Genomic DNA, 21,309 nt, shown 5'->3' with positions numbered 1-21,309 from the left:
CTATTAAATCTAATGGAAGATGTAAGTCCGCCCCCCAACAAAACAATACTAAATATAAGTTGGAATTTGCGTTTTTGTATAATATATATGGTATATGCGTCTTTTAGCTTAAGTTTTTGAGTTGAATGTTTGTGACAATCTAATGAGATCATTTCTTGGCACGCTAGAAGCATTTTCTAGTAGTTAGAGAGGATTGTTTAAGCCTAAACAGCTCTTTAGTTTTCAGTATATATCTTCTAGTTGAAGTACTTCTTACTTAGCTTAGTCCACTTCTTTTTTAATTTTTTTTTTTCCAAAGATGCTTCGTCTTGTTCTTCCCTTCCTAGCCCTGTATGTGTACTCTTGACTTGTCCGATTTTCATATAATCACATTAGATTCATATCATGAGTTAGTAAAGCCTAATATATATCTAGAAAACAAGTTATGAATATATTTTTTTTTCTTTTGAGAGATAGATAGCATACTATTCGCTTCGTTTATTTTATTTAGAAATAAACTTAGCTAGAAATACTAATCAATTAGAATTGGAACTTGAAACATCAGGTATCAACCATCAAACTCTTTGCCACTTACGCTAAGGATGGTCGGTGCATGCTACATACGAATATTAAAATCTTATCTTGTCTTGTATATAATAGAAAAGGTGTTTTCGCCTATCAGTTTAATTTATGAGTCACGTATATCATTAATTAACTAGTTTCTCCTATAAGACATATAGTGATATGTTATGTAACTTTCCACAATTGTTAATAGTTTTATTTGCAGGCTCTGATTGGCCTATACTTATCTTCGTCTACGCATATAGTCACAATATGTAAAAGAGAGAGAAGAAAAAAGAAGGATGACATATATATATATAATCTGCAACTGATGGTGGAGATCTAGTTGTGGAGACATTGTTGCGTGAGCTAGCTCAAATAGTAGTTATAGTACTTGTTGCCTTGTGATGGCTAGCTACACCCTCTATTTGTAGATGGAGCGAGTGGGGTTAATTACTTTTTATTACTATTTAAGGATTTTGGAAGGTAATTAACATGAGGTTAAAAATATGGTTAGATGGGGGGAGTTAGGTGTGTAATGTGGGCCGTGCCGGGCCGGCACGGCCCATATTTTTCAGGCCGAAACGGGCTAGTGGTCGGCCCGGCCCGGCCCAGTTTCAATTTTGGGCTGTACCAGGCCGGGCCCGAGCTGCCTAACTTCTGGCCCGGCACGACCCTCCGGCCCGGTAGGCACAGGCCGTGTCTGGCCGAGTCGTGCTTCGGGCTGCCTCTAGGGCGCGGATCCTCGTCGTCTCCGTCGAGTATCGCCCCGCCCCGGAGCACCCACTCCCCGCGGCCTACGACGACGCGTGGGCCGCGCTGCACTGGGCCGCGGCGCGCACCGACCCGTGGCTCGCCGAGCTTAGCGACCTCGCACGTGTCTTCCTCGGTGGGGACAACGCCGGGGCGAACATCGTCCACAACGTCGCCGAGTTGCCGCCGAGGGTTTAGAGGTCAGGATCGAGTGCTTGATCCTGATCCACCCGGTTCTGGGGGGACCGGGGGAGGAGGAGATCGGGGCGGAGGAGGCGGAGGTGGCGAAGGATCCGAGGTTGAATCCCATGGCGGAGGGGAAGGAGGAAAAGTTTAGGGCGCTCGAGTGCGAGAGGGTGATGGTGGCGGTGGCTGTGGCGGAGAAGGACGCGTTGAGGGAGAGAGGGAGGAAGTAAGGGGTTGAAGCGTAGCGGGCTTGAGGGGAGAGTGGAGCTGTTAGAGCCAGAGGCCCTTGGGCCTTAGGATCCGGGCCATGCTGGCACGGCTGGGATAGCCCAAACGGGCCGCACCGTGCCGGACCGCCCGCCTCCCTTCGGCCCCTCGGCCCGACACGGCTCAGGCCCATTTCGGCCCGTGCCGTGCCATGCCGGGCCGTTGAGCCACAGAATCGCCGCCCAGCATGGCACGGAGTTCGGACCGGGCCGGCACGGCCTCCCGGCCTGAGGCCATGCCAGGCCGGGCGGCCTACATGCCGCCTGGCCCGTTTTACACCACAAGGTGAGCAAGATGAACGATATTTCTCGAAGATGGGTGTCACGTGCTTTGGTCGCGATTATTTCGGACACATTCAAAATTGTTACTATTTTTTTTGGTACGTGGCACATACGCCCATAATTTTTCACGTATTTTTTTTTAATCTTTTTATATAAGAATCTGGATTTAATTAGTTTTCTTTTATATAAGTCTGTACTGTGAGCATCTTTTTGAGTAATCTAAAAATATACTATCAGCTAAATAAAAAAAAAGACTTTTACATTCTATATTCACAAATTTTATGTATATACATATCAGTTTTTTTAAAAAAATTATACTAAGAGAACACAAAATAAGGTTATACTAGAAGAATATATCTATTTTGCTAAAAGATGCTCAATAGAAACTCGTTTAGAAGAATAATTTAAAACATAATGACTCCTATGAAAAATTATACAATTACATGTATTTAATCTCTTTCTCTCTCTCTCTCTCTCTCTCTCTCTCTCAAACTTAAAAGCCTAAACCATTAGAAAATGCAAAATTCACACACTACAACAAAAATGGTCTATAGCGACACTTTTAAATATCGGTACAGTTCAAAAAGAGTGTTGCTGGCTAAATTATCGACACTTTTAAAAAGTATTGCTATATATGGGGTCGCTAGGTATATAGTGACAGTTAAAGAGTGTCGCTATAACCTAAAAGCAGTGTTGCTAATTTATCAACACTTATTTAAGTATTTAGCAACCGTTGGAACTCTATCTCGTTGGCTGCGGTGGCGGAGAAGGCTGAGAGGGAAGGGCTCTTCGTCTAGGATTTCAGTGGATTGAGTGAGGGGGAGAAGGGAAGATGGTAATCGATTTTTTTTTTTTTCTTTTCTGTTTGTACTCGGGCTGAATGGGCTGGGTGGGGTGAGTTGAGTAGAGTAATCTTTTATTTTTAGTTGGATCGGGCTTTATATTTAGGCATTAGTAGATTTTTTTTTTAAGTTTTGGCATAAATGGAACACTTACACAAAAGTATTCCAAACATATGTCCATATAACCTAATTCTGTTGTAATGACAGTGTAGAGTAATAAATGCGACAACCGTAATTTTTGAATTAAGAGTTTCGGCTTTTACTTAGGCTATTTCTTTTAACTTGTTTAATTATAACTCCCTCAAAAAAAACTCTTGTTCTTTATAACATTTAAGAAGCCCAAATACTTAACTGTATTATGTCTTTATAAACACCAATAATTTGATCATTATATAGCTAGATATGATAATTTGTACGTGTGCAAACATTTACAACGTATGACAAAAACTAAGAAGGTTTGAGATCTACAATTCCCATGTTTGATCAGCCACAGATTGTATCCATCTCTACACAAACTATATATAAAATGCTTGTTGCATGGATATGATAATTTTGAAGTGTAATAGCAGCATTGCTCATATATAAAAGAGTGAATAAAAATTTTGCATCTGTCAAATATTATTTCAAGAATATTCTTCTATTCTTCTCTCTCTCTCTATATATATATTCTTATAAATTTTGATTTGATTTTATTTTTTTATAAGATTTTAAATTATAAATCAACATGATTTAATTTTTTTAGGGAAAACTTCAAAAACCCCCCCTGTGGTTTCCAACTTTCTCACTTTAGTACCCTGTGGTTTAAAGTGTATCAATTTGCCCCCCTGTGATTTCGTTTTTCTCTTTTTTTTTTAATCAATTTTATTGTTTTTTTTTTCTCAAATCAGTAACAAAATTAAAATTAAAGGGTACTAAAATAAATATTCGATAAATCTAGATGGATATCTGATGTTTTTTTGCATATAATTTAACGAAATATTAAGAAAAAAGCTATAGAAAAAATAAAAACAAAATCACAGGGGGGCAAATTGATACACTTTAAACCACAGGGTACTAAAGTGAGAAAGTTGGAAACCACAAGGGGGGTTTTTGAAGTTATCCCTTTTTTTAAATTAATTATCTTTTAATAAATAAATCAAATTTAACTAACCCTAATCCATTCTTTTCTATTTTTTCTATCAAATGGGATGATTATAATCAAAGAAATTTTTTTTTTTTTCAAAATTCACTAATAAAATTATCTTTTTCTTAAATTTTATCATTATTTCTTATTTTGGTGAAAAGGTTATGCAACACACGTCGAATCTAAGTGTAACACATGGGTCCAATGCTACCCAACATCAGGCCTAGTCTAAGTGTAACACATGTCGAATCTGTGCATGGGCCCAATACTATCTGAGCCTAACCACTTGTCAGCTCTCTTAGGGCCCAAACCTTCTCATTTTTATGATTGAGAATTGATATTTACCAAAACAAGTTTTGATATTGTTAGGATAGACATGTACCTAGACATAAGGTGAAGAACGCTTTTACTGTGGCAGTAGTAAAATTTACTTTGGTGGTCTATATCAATTCCTTTTTTGATAACCCGAAATATAAACTTTTAGTTTAAGGCCAAAAAGATTTTTTTCTTTTAATTTCTTTTATTGTTTCACATATACACTCCTCTAAATCCGCGCTAACATATGCCCAAACAATTTTCTATTTGAAAACCAAACTAACCCCTTGAATTGCATCCACTAATTCCTCACCAAGTATAAATATTATGATAAGTAAGTGCTTTTCCAGGAGCATACGTGAAAATATTGTATTTAATGCATGGCGAGTATTGATTATTTTGTAAAATTTTATTATGAAAAATATCCTTCAATAATTTAAGTGGCACTTTTCCTCCCTTGTACTTTTTATGCATATAGTATATGCTGATTAATCCCACATGTTATATTTTGTGTGGTTGGTAAGATGTCAAATATATAGCAATGCTTCTAGTCCGTCCAAAAAGTTTTTTTTTTAGAGAAAAAGCTAGTATGCTATTTATTTCCTTCATTTTTTTTCTCAAAGAAATTTAGTTAAAAATATGAAGTAATTAGGCTTCGAATTTAAAACCTCGGCTACTAACCACTAAACTCGTAGTCACTTGCGTTAGGAATGGTCAGTAATCCGCCCAAAAAGTAGTGTGCTTGAAAGTTACCTTGTCGCAGCAGAAACCAACTGCAATTATTTCAATAAATATGTACTGAAAACTCCTCAAATATGGAATATATTGATATGGGTCCCTCAACTAATAATTTGTTGATATCTCGTTGTCTTTTTCAATTTGAGTTATTTGTTAGTTAAATTATATATTTTATTGAATTTAACAGGTTTGCTAGCTTCTAACTCTTAATTATCCAAGTTTTATTTACTAAAAATTGACTAAAACTATTAAACCTAATGGTAAATTATTTAGAGATGAGGGAATATTAAAATGACCTGTAGTTGAGAGCCCTCCATACTGTTTTCTGCATCTATTTGGCCATCTTCTATATATGCACGTGGCAATCAATTATTACGCGCATTGCATAGTTCATTTGGAGCCAAACATTCAAGTACACTGTCCGTATATGGAGTCTATAATATATAAGGGATAAAAATTATATAGACATCGTTCCCAAACATTCCTACTCTAATTTGGGAATGATATGGATGGGTGCCGTGTGGCCGGCACGCACGCATCCTTACCCTCCCTTCCTCTCCGTCAACTTTTTTCTCTCTCTCTCAACATTGAGGCCTACGTTTTTTTACTTTCCGTTTTTTCCTTGTAGGGCAGGGCGAGGATGGGCGCGTGCAGCCACGTTGCACCCATTTGCTTCGTCCCCAAACTTCTAGTTTGGGAACGATGCCCATACAATTTTTGTCCATATATAAATGGGTATAAAATTTGCACAATAATTTTAATCTGATTTAATAATAATCTTTTTATATAATTATATATTTTTTAGTAAGATTTTAAATTAATTGTATTAATTTTTAAATTTAAAAGCGCAAGATGCACATTCCGATATGAAATATACCTACAATAATTTTCTTATTAGTTGAAAGTTCTCTATACAGATTTATGCAATTATTTGCCCATTTTGTCTCTGCATATGACAATCATTTATTACGCTCATGGTCATTCGAAGAATATGCTCAAATATTCAAGAAATATGTACTGAAGACTCTTTAAATATGGAATATATTGATATTGGTTCTCGACTAATAATTTGTTGATATCTCTTTGCCTTTTTCAATCTAAGATATTTGTTAGCTAAATTATATATTTTATTGAATTTAACAGGTTTGCTAGCTACTAATCCTTAATTATTCAAGTTTTATTTACTAAAAATTGACTAAAACTATTAAATCTAACGGTAAATTATTTAGAGATAATGAGGGAATATTAAAATGATCTGTAGTTGAGAGCCCTCCAATACAGTTTTGTGCAATTATTTGCCCATCTTCTATATGCACATGCCAATCAATTATTACGCGCACGTCACATCATTCATTTGGAGCCAAACATTCAAGAAGTACACTGTCCATATGTGGGATAAGTGATAAAAATTGTATAGATATCGTTCCCAAACTTTTCTACTTCTAGTTTGAGGACCATCTTTCATTTGGAGCCAAACATTCATGTAGTACACTATCCATATAGTTTATATAGAAGGAATAATAATTATATAGGCATCATCTCCAAACTTTTTAACTTCTAGTTTGGGAATGATGCGGATGAGCGCCGCGTGGCTAGCATGTGCCCATCCTTACCCTCCCTACCTCTCCATCAGCTTCTTTCTCTCTCTTAAAATTGAGGCCTACATTTTTTTTCTTTTCATTTTTTCCTCGCAGGGGAGGGCGAGGATAGGCGCGCAACCACGTGGCATCTATTCGGATCGTTCCTAAACTTCTAGTTTGGAGACGATGTCCATATAATTTTTGTTCATATAAAAGTGGGTATAAAATTTAACCCATAATTTTTATTTGATTTAATAATAATTTTTTTATATTATTATTATTTTTTAGTAAGATTCTAAAATAATTGTACTAATTTTTAAATCCAATGCAAAATGCACATTCCGATATGAAATATACCTACAGTATTTTTCTTATTAGTTGAGAGTCCTCTATACAGATTTATGCAATTATTTGCCCACATTGTCTCTGCATATGACAATCATTTATTACACTTCATGGTCATTTGAAGAATATACTCAAATATTCATGAAAATATTAGGGTGTGAGCAATACTGTACATACAGTTTATAGGAGGATATAAAATTTACACTATTAACTTCTTTTTGATCTAATATTAATCTATCTATTTTGTTATATTTTTTATTAAGATTCCAAAAAAATTACATTAATTTTTGAATTCAAGGGTATAAGATGCATACAAGGATATGAGGTTTACATGCATTATTTTTCTTATGAGTAGTAAAGTTGTCGATTCAAAAAGCTGAATAAGCTTCTAAATGAAATAAACAAAGCGGGTAGCGTGCTACCTATTTCTTAAAAAAAAAAAAAAAAAACTGAATAAGCTATCAAATCAGTTAAAATAGACTGACTCATTATAGTTAAGCATTATCATCCTTCATAGTGAAAAACATCATCATTTTTTTAGCAATACTATTTAAACACATGTGACTAGAGATGAAAGTATAAATTACTAAAAGGGATTAGTATGATTTATAACTTTGAGGTTAAAATTTAATTATTAAATTGTATGATTTGTAAAGTCTTGTGAGATTTTTCTTGGCAAGAAAAACATTTTTATGTTTATAGAGGAGAGAAGTTTTTCTCCGGATATGGTGGTAATGGTCACTACGTGGAAAGCTATTAAACAAGAAAGTGTAGCATAGTTAATGCAGGAAATAAATAACAGCTTCGGTGGAGTTTGGTCCCTTAAAAATAATAAAAATAATTTTTTTAAAAAAGTAGGTTTTTTTGCAATAAAAACTTTAGGGGTTATTTGATTCCACGTAAAATTATGATAAAAAAATTGATATTTAGTTTGGAGGAAAAAATAAATTTTTCAAAAAAAAATAAATTTTACGCCCTTTGATATTTAGTTTGGAAGAAAAAAATATTATCCACTACAAATATTATTTTTATATAAATATATAGGGAGAGGGAGGTCCACTCAGCTATCCATGAGGTGGAGCGGACGGCGTGCAGCAGCCCCCAATGGCGCGTGTTCTAATTTTTCGTTCCAAGAGAGTGGAAAACAAAAATTTCTATTTTTTCTTTCGATCTGTAAAAAAAAAGAAGGCTCATAGAAATTTTTTTACGGTCAATCAAACACCGGAATATTACTTTTCAATCAAAAATTTTTTTTAAGACTGATTTTACAAGAAACTAAATACATCTTTACTGATTTGGTATTTTTTAGAAAAATAAATTATTTTTTAGTTTTTTCAAATTTATAGTAAACTGATAAAATTGTTTTTTTTTCTGGAGTCCGGCTATTATACTATCGATAGTACTATTAAATTTTCTGCCGTTAAATCTACCGTTTGATCATTTTCACCCATTAAATTATACTATTCAACAAACCACCCACTTAACACTAAGAGATCACTATTATCGCAACTGCATCTACCGGGCGAAAACTCGATAGCACCAACTCGTCCTCCACCGTAGGAAGGAGAAGGTGCAAGACGCATTCGATAGCCTCGACCTCAATAGCTACGACGGAGGAGGCAATTTGTTTGACACCGTTTAAAACTAAGTTATATTATTTAAAATTATTTTAGACTAAGTTATATTATTTAAGACTAAATTATATTATTTGAGATTGGTTTCAAAGAGTACAACTTAGTCTTTTAGTTGTATGTTATTATTATTATTATTATTTTGAGAGATAGGTAGCACGCTACACGCTTCATTTATTTCATTTAGCTGGAAATGTGAATTAACTACTATTCGAACTTGAGAATTCGGGTACCAACTACCAAAATCTTTGCCACTTGCTCTAGAGACGGTCAGCATGTTATTATTATTATTTTTATACTATAAAGAATTAGCATATTTTCAAATAGTACGCAGCCCTTTGCACCGCGGCTTTGCCGACACCCGTCTCTTCCTCCACCACCATTCTGCCACCACCGCTGATAGTGGTGCCGGTGGATAGCCCCCGTAAACCTCTCGGTGCACAGCGGTATGCTGCTACTATCTTTGCGCGGTGGTGGACCCCATAAGTGTCTGCCGTGGTGAGACTTCTTGCGAGATTTTGCAGCCGTGTGATGAGGGCAAGGATGAGGGCGCAACGGTAGCGACGGAGGCGTTGGTGGAGGTGTGGATAAAGTATAGAGGAGGAGCGTGACAATGATATGGGACTGATGGAGAATGAGAAGGAAGGAGTTGAAGAGAAAAGAAAAAGAAGAATGATCAGGGAGGAAAAAAGAGCTAGAAAAAGAGAGAGAATAAGAACAATTTGAGCGGTTTTAAAAGAAATCGGACCGAATATATAAAAACCAAAAAAGGGAATTAAATAATTAATGTCATAATTGTATAATAAAATATTGTCAAAAAATGAAAAAAAATTTAAACTATTATTCAACAGGACAATTTTTTATACAATACCGTTATTTCTATACAAAAACAATTATTATATAGAAATTTTTTCGGCTTGGCAAAACATTATGTTAACAGAAGACTTCTTTTTTTTTTTTTTTGACCTTCCGAATTTCACGACAAAAGTATTATTTTATTTACATAAAGCTCCAGTCAAACCAGCCAAACTCTTGGAAGACATCTAATTATTTTTCTACTCATGCTTCGCAAATCACGCATGCTATTAACCCAGCTCAAATTAGCGTTAAGATCTTAATATTTATCTTGTGATAAATTTTTAATTTCCTATTCATTTGCTTTCGCTTGAAAATAGCCCCATCTAGTCCAAAAAAGCTCAGATCATCGTTCATCTTTTGATAATTTTTTGAAAGAAGCTATGTGTACATTCACAAAAAGTGAATGTTAATCTGACTCTCGGCTCATCCAAGAGTGAAAAATTATCTACTAGTCATATGATGTGATTTATAAAAAATATTTCATCTTTGGATAAAATGAATGTAAATACTACACCTATTTTTGGGATTATATATCTAGGATTACTCTAATTTCCTATCCATTAGCTGCCCCACTATATACGCCCACGTGATGATACCAGAGTAATGTTATGGCAATTTAACGGGTTCCTTTTCCTTGCAGTTAAAGCGGATTAATAATTGTTATTTCTTTTTTGGCTTAGTTCACCTTTTTCAATATTGACTTATTTCATTTTGTTCTTATCAAACCAGCCATGTATTTATATTCCTGCTTTGTTAGTAAATAATTAATGATATTAGATTTTTTTTTTTTTTTATAGAGATAGATAGCATGCTACTCATTTTGTTTATTTCATTTTAGAAATAAACTTAGCTGAAAATATGAATCAATTAGGATTCGAACTTGAAACGTCAGGTATTAACCACCAACCCTTTGTCATTTGCTCTAGAGATGGTCGGTAAGGCCCAACATAATATTAGATTCAAGTAAGGCCCAAAATAATAATTAATGACATTAGATTCCTATCACAAGCTAGTAAGACCCAACATAATATTAATATTATATTAAATTAATGTATATATATCGGAAGATTCTCTTGTTTAAGATGTAAAAGGCTTTTAATAAGCCTATCAGTTTTAACAGATATATATATATATATATATGATTCCTGTACTAATATGTTGTCTTGTCACGGTCTCCAGTAATTTTCAAGTTGTTAGAGAGAATTGTTCTTAAATATATTGATTTATATCGGCAGGCAACCTAGCTAGATAATGCATTACTAAGATTAAACCATAACAAGAACAAGGTAACAGGCCACAGGCGACTTAACTAAGCAAAGCTTAGCTAACTAATCGCCCTTATATATTATTCTGAAAGCAAATTAAAAACTCTTTTAGCACCCTGAATGTCGCGACTAGTTTAATTTGTCACCATGGCGATGCTCGGAGATTTGGATTCGGTCGTCGCGGCGGCGGTCTGAGTAGAGTTCGCGGCCGATATAACAACACCGGGAGTTCCCACGCGGTTAGTCCCAGAGGCCCAGAGCGCGGGACCGTAGATCACGACGTTGCGATCGCGCTGGAGAACGCAGATGTAGTTGCCTTGCTCTCGCTCAGTGTTGGTGGCCCAGAGGGCGTTGTTGTAGCCGCCGTAGACGACGAGGTTGCCGTCCGACTGCATCTTGGCGTAGCAGCCCGACCCCTGGTTGTAGGTCCCCGACGACCAGACAGCATTTCCACCGTCGTACAGCACCAGGTTGCAATCCGTCTGCATGGTCAGTCTGTAGTTCCCCCACGTGAGGGATTGGCCTCCGTAGAGCGCGTCGTTGGTGTACAGAATATTTTCGGCGCTGCAGGAGCTGAAAACGGCCCAGGAAATGAGGAGGGCAACGAGGGAGAGTTGTAGAGAAGACATATTAATTATTTTCTGATGATTATCTGGCTCGCGCGTTAACTTAGTTTTGCATTGCCTTGAGATGGCTAGCTAGCTAGCCAGATCCTCTATTTATAGATGGATCGGGCACGTATGTAGGGGTTTACTTGAAGGATTCGGGTCGGTAGATGAGGTTAATGACCGTGGAATAATTGAAAGGGTGAGTAAAATCATCGATCGACCCATATAAATTTTGCTAAGACGTGTGTGCTGTTAGAAAATCTTTCTGATATTTTATTATAATATTTTTTAAAAACAACTCAAAAATTTAATTTTAGCTATAAAAAAAATTCGAAACAAAATTAAATAAAAATATTGTAAAGATAAGGTTAAGATAAGGCCTGTGGATCGAGACGTGCAGAGTACTGTCCTAGAAGCGAAATTGTTCTTCCACGTGCGAGGTTTTCCGACAATTACTCCTAGTGATACAACGACCGCATTCCACCCCGTCGGCACGCTTTTAAGGTGGCGCAAGATGAACCCAACCAGCTTCAGATCGAGCAACGAAAACTCGACGAAAATTAATAGCGAGAAAGTAGAAAAAAGGCGAGAGGGTTTAGGTATGCTCGGGTTATTATTATATTTAAACTCGTGCAATCTCGTCCCATATTTATAACCTAGGCGAGAATCTTGTTTCAACGCGTCAAATCCGTATAGAACAAGATGAGCATAAGATTATTCGAATAAAAATTAGGATTAGGATAAAGATAAAGATACAATTGAAAAATAAAAATAAAATTTGAACAAGTTTTAAATCACAAAAAAACCAGTAACCCAATAAAATCCAATATGTGCCATGCCCTTTAAATTGGGCGCAATTATACATTTGGGACCATCTTTATAATTGCATTGTCTTTTTTTGGCTTCACGAGGGCATTGTCTTTTTTGGCTTGGTGAAGAAACAAATCTAGAATGTATTAGTTGTATTATTGATATGGCATCATCACCTATTCAGATTGTTCTTCTTTAACTCACCCGTTTTATTAAAATAATATTTTCGTTCCTAGAGCAAGTGGCAAAGAACTTGGTGGTTGGTATCCGAGACCCAACTTCGAATCCTAGTTGATTCACATTTCTAGCTAAGTTTATTTCTAAATGAAATAAACGAAGCGGGTAGCGTGCTACCTATCTCTCAAAAAAAAAAAAAATATTTTCGTTGTACCTTTTATGTAAAAGAAGAAATATAATTGAATATTAATAGATGAAGTGGTGTGATTGATATGCAGTAGAATTTTTTTTTCGTGAGACATGTGCCTATACGTTTGTGGCCGAGACGAAACACTTATCCACAAAATCTCTTCCTCTCATGGGCTAGACCCCCCGCAGGACCTTAGATTGTACCGTAATTTATATACAAATTGCGTAATTTTTCGATGCTTTAAATATCCAATCAAACAACAATGCGAAAATATTAGTGTGTCAAGAGTTACTTATTGAACCTTTGAATGGTCAGCACGACATCATAACTATTTAGTTATTAATTATAATTTTATTAAAGAAAAAAATAAACATAAATTATTATTTTTGTATCTTACTTAATTATAAAATTTTGATTTTTAGACCAAATTAAGTAAATATAAGTTTTCAATTTTTACTTTTTAGAAAATTAATCTATCTTAGCAGAAAATAAAATCAGCTAAGTTGATTTTAAGCTGTTGAATTTTAATATAAGTTGATCAAAAAATTTGGACTGTTTAATTAAAATTGGACCAGTTCATTGGTTCAAATGGTTCAAAATGGTTTTTTTACTTATTCGATTTAAAAGATTGTATCAAACCACTTTATAGACTGAATCACGATAAGGACCAGTCTTGTTGACCTGGTTTTCAAATTATTGAAATTTCATGTAATTTTAAAAATATTCAATTTTTTCCTCTCTCTATTTAGTTTTCTTTCATAAAAGTCTATTACCAAACATCCTTTTGAATTATTTAAAAATATAATATTAAACTTTTTTTCTTTTTTTTTTTTGAGGAAGAGAGTTGAATTCATATATCATTTACCTAATCAATTAGATTGTAAGGACTAAAATTTTTTCAGTGTAGTTAAACCCTCAATTGACGATATTTTTGTGTGTAATTTAATTATAAAGGTACTCGTCAAGTTTCGGGAGAAAACGAGTTAAATCGAAGATTCTACGCGATTTTCAAGTTTCACTTAAAGTGAATAGTAACTCGGTTTTCCGGAAAAGCCACGATGTGAAGTTGGCTTCTGGCGCGTATCGGACTCCGTTCATAGCAGTCCAATAGCTTGTTTCGAACGGTTTGGTTATTCTAGAACTGATAGCGCTGACGGATTTTGAGTTTGAGGCACGGATTTCGAGAAAATTCAAAAATGCATGTTTTATATGTATTTGTGCGTAGTTTCTTTCGTTGGAATGATGGACTGAGTTCGTCGCGAATCCGAGACCGATCAAGGAGAAACGAAATCGTAGCTTTGTGGTCTCTGTCGTGCTGATCGCACTGGTGCAATCCGTTTGCAAATCGGACCGACGGATTTACGGAGATTGCGCGTTGATCGAGAAAAGGTCGGTGTTAGCAAAACGGTAATTTCGCAATAGTCACGACATTTTATGTACCGTTTTACGCGAGATCTCACGTGAAGGGGTATTCTCGCGTTGTTCACGCACTGTGAGGGATTCAGTTCGAAATACTGAGGTTTTGTGGGTTAACTCGCAAATCGGCACCTCGGTATATATAGAGCTTTTAGGGTTTCTTCCGTCTAACCCTAACCCTAGCCAGCCCCCAGCTACGCTAGTCGCCCCTGCCACCTTCACCTTGCTCTCCTGCCCTAGCCGCGCACCCTCGGCCGCCGCCGGTTGAGCCCCGGCCGCCGCCGAGCCACCATCCATCTCTCTCTCCATCCATCTCTCTCTCTTTCTCTCGGGTTAGAGCTTAGCCGAGGCTGCATTGCCTCTGGGTTCGTCGCCGGCGTCGCCCCGACCTCGTCGGAGTCTCCCCTGGCTAGTCGCCGCCGCCTCTGCGGGCCACCGCCGCCGCCTCTGTCAACCGCGGCCGCCCAGACCTGCTCGGGCTGAGCCGAGCTTCAGAGGTTAGCCTCCGCACCGCCGCCCCTTGGACCACCTCTGCCGCCTTTTCCGAAGCCTCGGCAACCCTCCCCGTCGGACGTTGCCGCCCCAGCGAGTCGCCGCCGCCGCCGCGCGCCTTGGGCGCCGGCGTCCTAGCCTACAGACCGAGCCAAGCTCGGGCGGCCATACCCGAGCCGCGGGCCCCCGCCGCTATCGCCCGCCGCCTCCCTCCTCCTACTCCGGCCTCTGGGGACCTACCGTCTTCGTCCCCGAGGAGCCCCGGCCGCCGCTGTGGCTGCAGCTGCTCTGGAATCCGAGCCCTAGCTGGTGCGGGCTCGGTTTGCTCCGCCGTCACTGCCGCCACCTGAGGTGAGCATAGTGTTCCTCACCTCCCCCGCACCCATCCCTGGCCCGCGCGCACCTCGCCGTGCCGCCGGAAGCTGGCCGGAGAAAGCTTGCTCCGGCCAAGCCCGAAATAGGGCTATTCCATGGCGGTTTGCTGTCCTGAGTTTCCCAAGCTTCCCCAATCTCTATGGAATGGAGCACGATGATCATGTCAAATTGCTGATCATCGTGCTCACTTTAGTTTCTGTCGGGGACACTCCCTTCTGCTGTTTCGGCGGTGTCGACCCTGTAGAGCCTTTTTGGCTGTTGTTTCGGGTTTGCGCACGTTTATCCAGCGATCTGAGGCTGTGCTGATGGCACCGGAGGTGAGCACCGTGATCGTTGGTCAGTGCCGATCACAGTGCTCACCTTACTTTGGATCAGCAGATATTGTATCGGCCTGTTCGGTATGATTTTCCCCGACTGCGCACTGTTGGCAGAACTTCGGGTTGCTCCCGCGCCTCCCACAGTGAGCTATTGTGCTCCAGATCGTGAGCACGGCCTCCGACACATCGATACCTATCAGTGCATGTCTCGGTAGACCTCGGGAGTCCTCGATTTACATGAACGAGCCATGTTATCGCCCGATTTATAAAAAATATTGGGATTTTATGTAAATACAGGGGCTTTTGTGCAATTGTGCGCTTTGTGGCTACTGTGGGCAGTGTGTAGGCATGTATGGTGACCTCTGGACTGATTGTCCATGATTCATTAGCTTTTGCGGAAATCGAAGAGTCGATTTCGGTGCGTTTTTCGCGAAATTCGCCGAAAGAACGCGGTTTCGGTTCGGATTTCTTCCGACGTGATTTGATTGTCCTGTAAATTGTCGCTGAGCCTTGTTGGCTGGTCACTATCATCATTTTGTGGGTTCGGTGATGATGGGTGAGCGACGATGGGTTCCGGTGTCGAAATAGACCCTTTCGGGAACCCGGATTCGTACAATTATCCGGCGATAATTGTGTAGCGGTGTTATCTTGTGTTTGCTGCCAAGACATCCAAACAGGAGTGTTTTGTGGCAGCGGGTGACTCGTGGTACGCTCGGTGCATTTCGGGACACTTAGTGGGTCCCAACGGCGTCCGAGTGTGGTTTTCGGGACTTCCGGTGAGTTACGGTAATTGGTTTTGGAAAACCGATTACAGGGATCTTTTGTGGAGGTTTGTGAGATTGTGTACTTCAGGTTAGTGGGTTGGATACTAACCTAGTGGATCTTCGTAGGTCCGGTCGACTTGTGTGCATCCAGGTTTTCCGACGCGACAGTGACAGGTCGGTACTTCGATCCGACGTTGGTACAGTGGTGCACGCTCACTGATGGTTTCTTACCCTTACTCTTGTGTTGTTACTATTGCATAGTATATTTTGAGCCTTGCACCTATGATTATTCCAGTATACTCTACTCGTTGTTTGCATGCTTAGTATTCTTAGTAGGAGTAGAGTAGTTCTATATATTTGCATATCTATTGATCTGGTTGATCGTGGTTCGGCGTGGTACGCCCTTGTTTCTGGCTTCGGCCTAGGCACCGGCTTCAGCCGGTTTTTATATTGAGCATACCAGCATGACTTAGTCACAGTACTTGGGGGTATTCACGACACCAGGTCGGTTTGGCCACCGACCGGAGGTGTGCTTATCCGGATGGGTCGTCCTGCGGGGCGGGTGAATTAGGTCGGTGCAGATCAGTGACAGGCAGCGTTTGAGGTCTACGGACCAATATAGCAGACACCAGATTTGGTACAGTTTTGGTTTGGTTATCTTGAGGCATACTAAGCTTTGCATTTCTTACAGTAGCAGTTTTATTTATTGCTCATTTATCTGTTATAGCTACTGTAGTTTCTTCGTATCAGCATCTGTATCTGTTTACCATATTGTTATATATCTCTTCCTGATCCGGTGAGTACTCCTTGCCTTTATCGGCTTGCGGTACCCACTGGGAGGGGAGACATATTTACATGTTCTCACCTACCCCACCATTTTTCAGGTATTGCGGGTGGTGAGATATGAGACGAGACGTGAGACGCATTCGTAGTGGTCGCTAGAGCTTCCGACCCGGCTTGTTGGTTTAGTTCCTACCCTGTTTACTTGTATTATTAATCGCTTTGATATTTTATAGTTCAGTTGGTTTATGTTATTCGAATTCATATGGTTTTGAATGAACTATAGAACTTGTGAATTTTGTGAAAAGGAAAAAATAGTTTTCTACCCCTTGTGGTAGCGTTTTAAAAAGAAAAGGTTTTCGTGTAGGAAACAGCTTTCAAAAGAGTTTTTCTTGTGGTTTTTTTGTTTAAACACTGAATGGTAAATATCTGGTGAATGGTGAATGAATGTTGGGAATTGTCTATTCATGTATTGTGGTTGTATCCTGGTTATACTCTGTTGGGACATCTTGTACTTGTGCGACGCCGTGCAAATATAGGGGAGACTCTGTCCGTGTGAACAGTAGATTCCCTGTATTTGTAGCGGATCTGGCATACCCTGGGTTCAGGTTTTCAAACTAAAGGGACCCCGGGGCGTGAAGATTCTTCAAATAATTAATAAATAGAGCACTGAAGATTTCATCAATCAAAGATACGTGCTTTAGTCATATATTTTATGTTTCCATCACCACTAATAATTTAAATGTTCAATCCATCTCATCTATCCCCTAGGAGTGTTATGGGACCTTGATAGTTAGGCTTACACCACGAACATAACCCAAGAGTAGACAATTTAATAATTAATAAATACAATTTGTAAATCTTTTCAACCAAACTCAAGCAAGATGAAATTCTCATTCACAACCAATCCTACACTCTGTATCATCAACATATCAGCACATTAAAATAACTGTATCCAACCTTTCAAAAATTGTTATGTTTAACATCTGAAAACGGCATGGTACAAAATGGGTGTAATGTGGCTCGCGGCCCACATTTTTCGTTGCCAAGTAGGGCTAGAGGCCGCCCGGCCGGTTTCCAAATTCGGCGGGGTCGTGCCGAGCCTGGAGTATCCATCTTGGCGAACACAACACCTTCCGCTGGAAGAACTCGGAGCGTTGGAGCCTGGCCGTGCTTCTGGCTAGCCATAATAAAGGTTTTATTTTGTTTTATTTTTTTAAAAAAATATATATAAATATTAAAATATAAATAAATTATTTTTTTATTAAAATTTAAAAGTTTAAAAATAATTACATATAATATAATAATAATATATATATATATATTTATATATATATATATATATATATATATATATATATATATAATTTTTTAATTTTTTTGAAAAAAAAATTAAGCGTTGGACCAAAAACTTCCTCCCAAGGTCTAGGAGGAAATCTCCCGGGGAGAAGGGCTGGCCCTTCTCACCGAAGATCCTACCCCAAGGCCTTTGCTGGCCCAACTCGCATGGTCCAAGCAGGTTATGTCATGCAGCCCAGGCCGGTTTCGGGCCATATCGGGTCAGGCCGTCGGGGCTGAAAGGAGAGGCCCAGCTTGGCCCTTAAGCTCTGTCCAGGTCATGCCGGCAGGGATGGTAATCAAATCTTTTCTGTTTTTCTATCAAATTGGATGATTATAATCAAATATTTTTTTAAAAAAATTCACTAATAATTAAAGCTATCTTTCTTAAATTTTATTATTATTATTTTTTAATTTTATAAAAGGCTTGTTGCATGCACATTTCTATTAGTACCATAGAAACATTTACGTATCAAATAAAAAGAGTACAAAATTAGATTCATCGAGGGAACTAAGTTTGGGCTTTGGAAAAGTCCACTACATCTAGCTTAGCCCAGTTAAGTCCAATGGACTTTTGGACTCAATGCGACCCAACATCAGACCAAGTACGTTACACACGACGAATCTGTGCATGAGCCCAATACAATCTGGACACGACCACTCGTCAGCTCTCTTGGAGGCCAAAACCTTCTTTCCCATTTTTGTCACAAAGAGTTGATATTGTCCAAACAAGTTTTGATATCGTGATAGACATATCCAATCTAGCCAAAATTTGAATTCTTTTAATGTAATGATAGTAAAATTTACTTTGGTAATACCAATTCCTTTTTTGATAACCCCAAATAAACTTTTTAGTTTAAGGCAAAAAAAAATCTTATCTTTTAATTTCTTTAATTCCTTTTGTTTTACATATATACTCTCTAAATCTTCGTTAACATATGCCCAAACAATTTTCTATTTGAAAACCAAACTAGCCCTTGAGTTGTATGACAAATTCCCCACCAAATACAAAGTATTTTGATAAGCAAGTATATATATATATATATATATATATATATATATATTCTGAAAACAAAAGCTTCCTCTTGCACCACTAGTTATTAATAACGATGGCCATATCCGGAGTAGCGTTCGATTCCTTGCGCGTGGCAGTGTCGGTGGAGTTCGCAGATATGAGGACCCCGGGAGTATCGGCGGCACGCGCGGTGGACCAGAGCTGGGGGCCGTAGACGACGACCTGGCGGTCGCGCTGGAGAATGCAGACGTAGCTGCTTTCCATTCCCACGTTGCCGGAGGCCCACTTGGCCTCGTGATTGTCGTAGATGACGAGGTTGCCGTCCGACTGCATCTTGACATAGCAGCTCGTCCCCTGGCCATTCGTCTCCGACTCCCAGATGGCAGACGCGGAGTCGTCAGACAGCACCAGGTTGCAGTCCCTCTGCATGGTGAATTTGAATTTCCCGTTGGTGAGGGATTGGCCTCCGACGAGTATATCGTCTGTGTAGAGGATATATCTCGCGCTACAGAAGCCGAAAACGGCCGAGGAAACGAGGAGGCCGACGACGACGACGGAGAGCTGCGGAGACATTGTGGCGTGAGCTAGCTCAAACAGTAGTGATATATAGTACTTATTGCCTTGACATGGCTAGCTACATCCTCCATTTATACATGGAGCGAGAAGGGGGGGTTAATTACTTTTTACTGCAAGGATTTGGGAGGTAATTAACATGAGATTAATTGTGGTTAAATGGGGTGATCGAGTAAAATGAATGATGTTTCTCGATGATGACGGGTGTCACATCCTTTGGCCGCGATTATTTGGGACTAGGGATGTCAATGGGTATGGATACCCGAAATTTTATCCGAACCCGAACCCGAATGAAACAGATATATCCGATGGATATGGATATGAATTTGGATATGGATATAAAAAATAAAAACCCGACGGATATGGATTCGGATATGGATTTTGATTGTATCCGACCCGAACCCGAACCCGACCCGAATCCGAATTTATTTTGTATTATATATAATATATATATATAAAAATTTGATGTTATATTTGAATTTGTATTTTAAAATTTTAAATTTAATATAATATATTTTGAAATATTGAAAAAAGAAATAATTGTTTCGGGTTCAAATTTTCGGGTTCGGGTTCGGGTTCGGGTTTCGGATTTTTGGTCGGGTTCGGGTTTGGATATGGATTTTTAAAATCCGTCGGGTTCGGGTTCGGGTTCGGGTCTCGGGTTTGGAGTCGGGTTCGGGTTCGGGTTTTTAAAAATCCGCCCCGAATCCGACCCGTTGACATCTCTATTTGGGACACTCCTATGCACCAAACAAATGTTAACCTTTAAAATTTTTTAAATAGACGGTAATGATACATCTTTGAGGAATATTTCAATACACCGACTAGATTAAATCTAGCTGTTCATATTTTAGATGCGAAATTGTCTTTTGCATAGTGGTCACCTGCTCAACAGGTTACCATTCGTAAGGATAATATGGAAAAACAAATACAAGCTAATTACTAAATTTGATTAATTCTACACAAATATTTGTTTCCTTATTTAATATTATTACTTACCAAATTAAATAGTGCTAATTTGATAATTAGCACAAATATAGAAAAACAAACACAAGCTAATTACTAAATTTGATTAATCCTACACAAATATTTGTTTCCTTATTTAATATATTGTTACTTACCAAATTAAATAGTGCTAATTTGATAATTAGCACAAATATAGAAAAACAAATACAAGCTAATTACTAAATTTGATTAACCCTACACAAATATTTGTTTCCTTATTTAATATTTGTTACTTACCAAATTAAATAGTGCTAATTTGATAATTAGCACAAATATAGAAAAACAAATACAAGCTAATTACTAAATTTGATTAACCCTACACAAATATTTGTTTCCTTATTTAATATATTGTTACTTACCAAATTAAATAGTGCTAATTTGATAATTAGCACAAATATAGAAAAACAAATACAAGCTAATTACTAAATTTGATTAACCCTACACAAATATTTGTTTCCTTATTTAATATTGTTACTTACCAAATTAAATAGTGCTAATTTGATAATTAGCACAAATATAGAAAAACAAATACAAGCTAATTACTAAATTTGATTAACCCTACACAAATATTTGTTTCCTTATTTAATATTGTTACTTACCAAATTAAATAGTGCTAATTTGATAATTAGCACAAATATAGAAAAACAAATACAAGCTAATTACTAAATTTGATTAACCCTACACAAATATTTGTTTCCTTATTTAATATTGTTACTTACCAAATT

General features: G+C 38.0%; 2 protein-coding genes across 2 annotated transcripts; both read right to left on the bottom strand.

The window, feature by feature from the left end:
* On the bottom strand, positions 10,688 to 11,410 carry LOC109719535 (mannose-specific lectin-like). The gene has a single exon (XM_020246277.1). The coding sequence runs from the start codon at positions 11,351 to 11,353 to the stop codon at positions 10,859 to 10,861; it is 495 nt and encodes a 164-aa protein (XP_020101866.1). The 5' UTR covers positions 11,354 to 11,410; the 3' UTR covers positions 10,688 to 10,858.
* LOC109719045 (mannose-specific lectin-like) lies at positions 19,080 to 19,584 on the bottom strand. The gene has a single exon (XM_020245541.1). The coding sequence runs from the start codon at positions 19,577 to 19,579 to the stop codon at positions 19,085 to 19,087; it is 495 nt and encodes a 164-aa protein (XP_020101130.1). The 5' UTR covers positions 19,580 to 19,584; the 3' UTR covers positions 19,080 to 19,084.

Source organism: Ananas comosus, linkage group 13 (assembly GCF_001540865.1).
Source record: "Ananas comosus cultivar F153 linkage group 13, ASM154086v1, whole genome shotgun sequence".
Lineage (NCBI taxonomy): Eukaryota > Viridiplantae > Streptophyta > Magnoliopsida > Poales > Bromeliaceae > Ananas > Ananas comosus.
The sequence above is the reverse complement of the archived record's forward strand: the minus strand, read 5'-3'. Positions and strand labels throughout refer to the sequence as shown.

Bases quoted from the DNA above. Each gene is read 5' to 3' on its own strand.
- LOC109719535 (XM_020246277.1), bottom strand. From the start codon at position 11,353: ATGTCTTCTCTACAACTCTCCCTCGTTGCCCTCCTCATTTCCTGGGCC.
- LOC109719045 (XM_020245541.1), bottom strand. From the start codon at position 19,579: ATGTCTCCGCAGCTCTCCGTCGTCGTCGTCGGCCTCCTCGTTTCCTCG.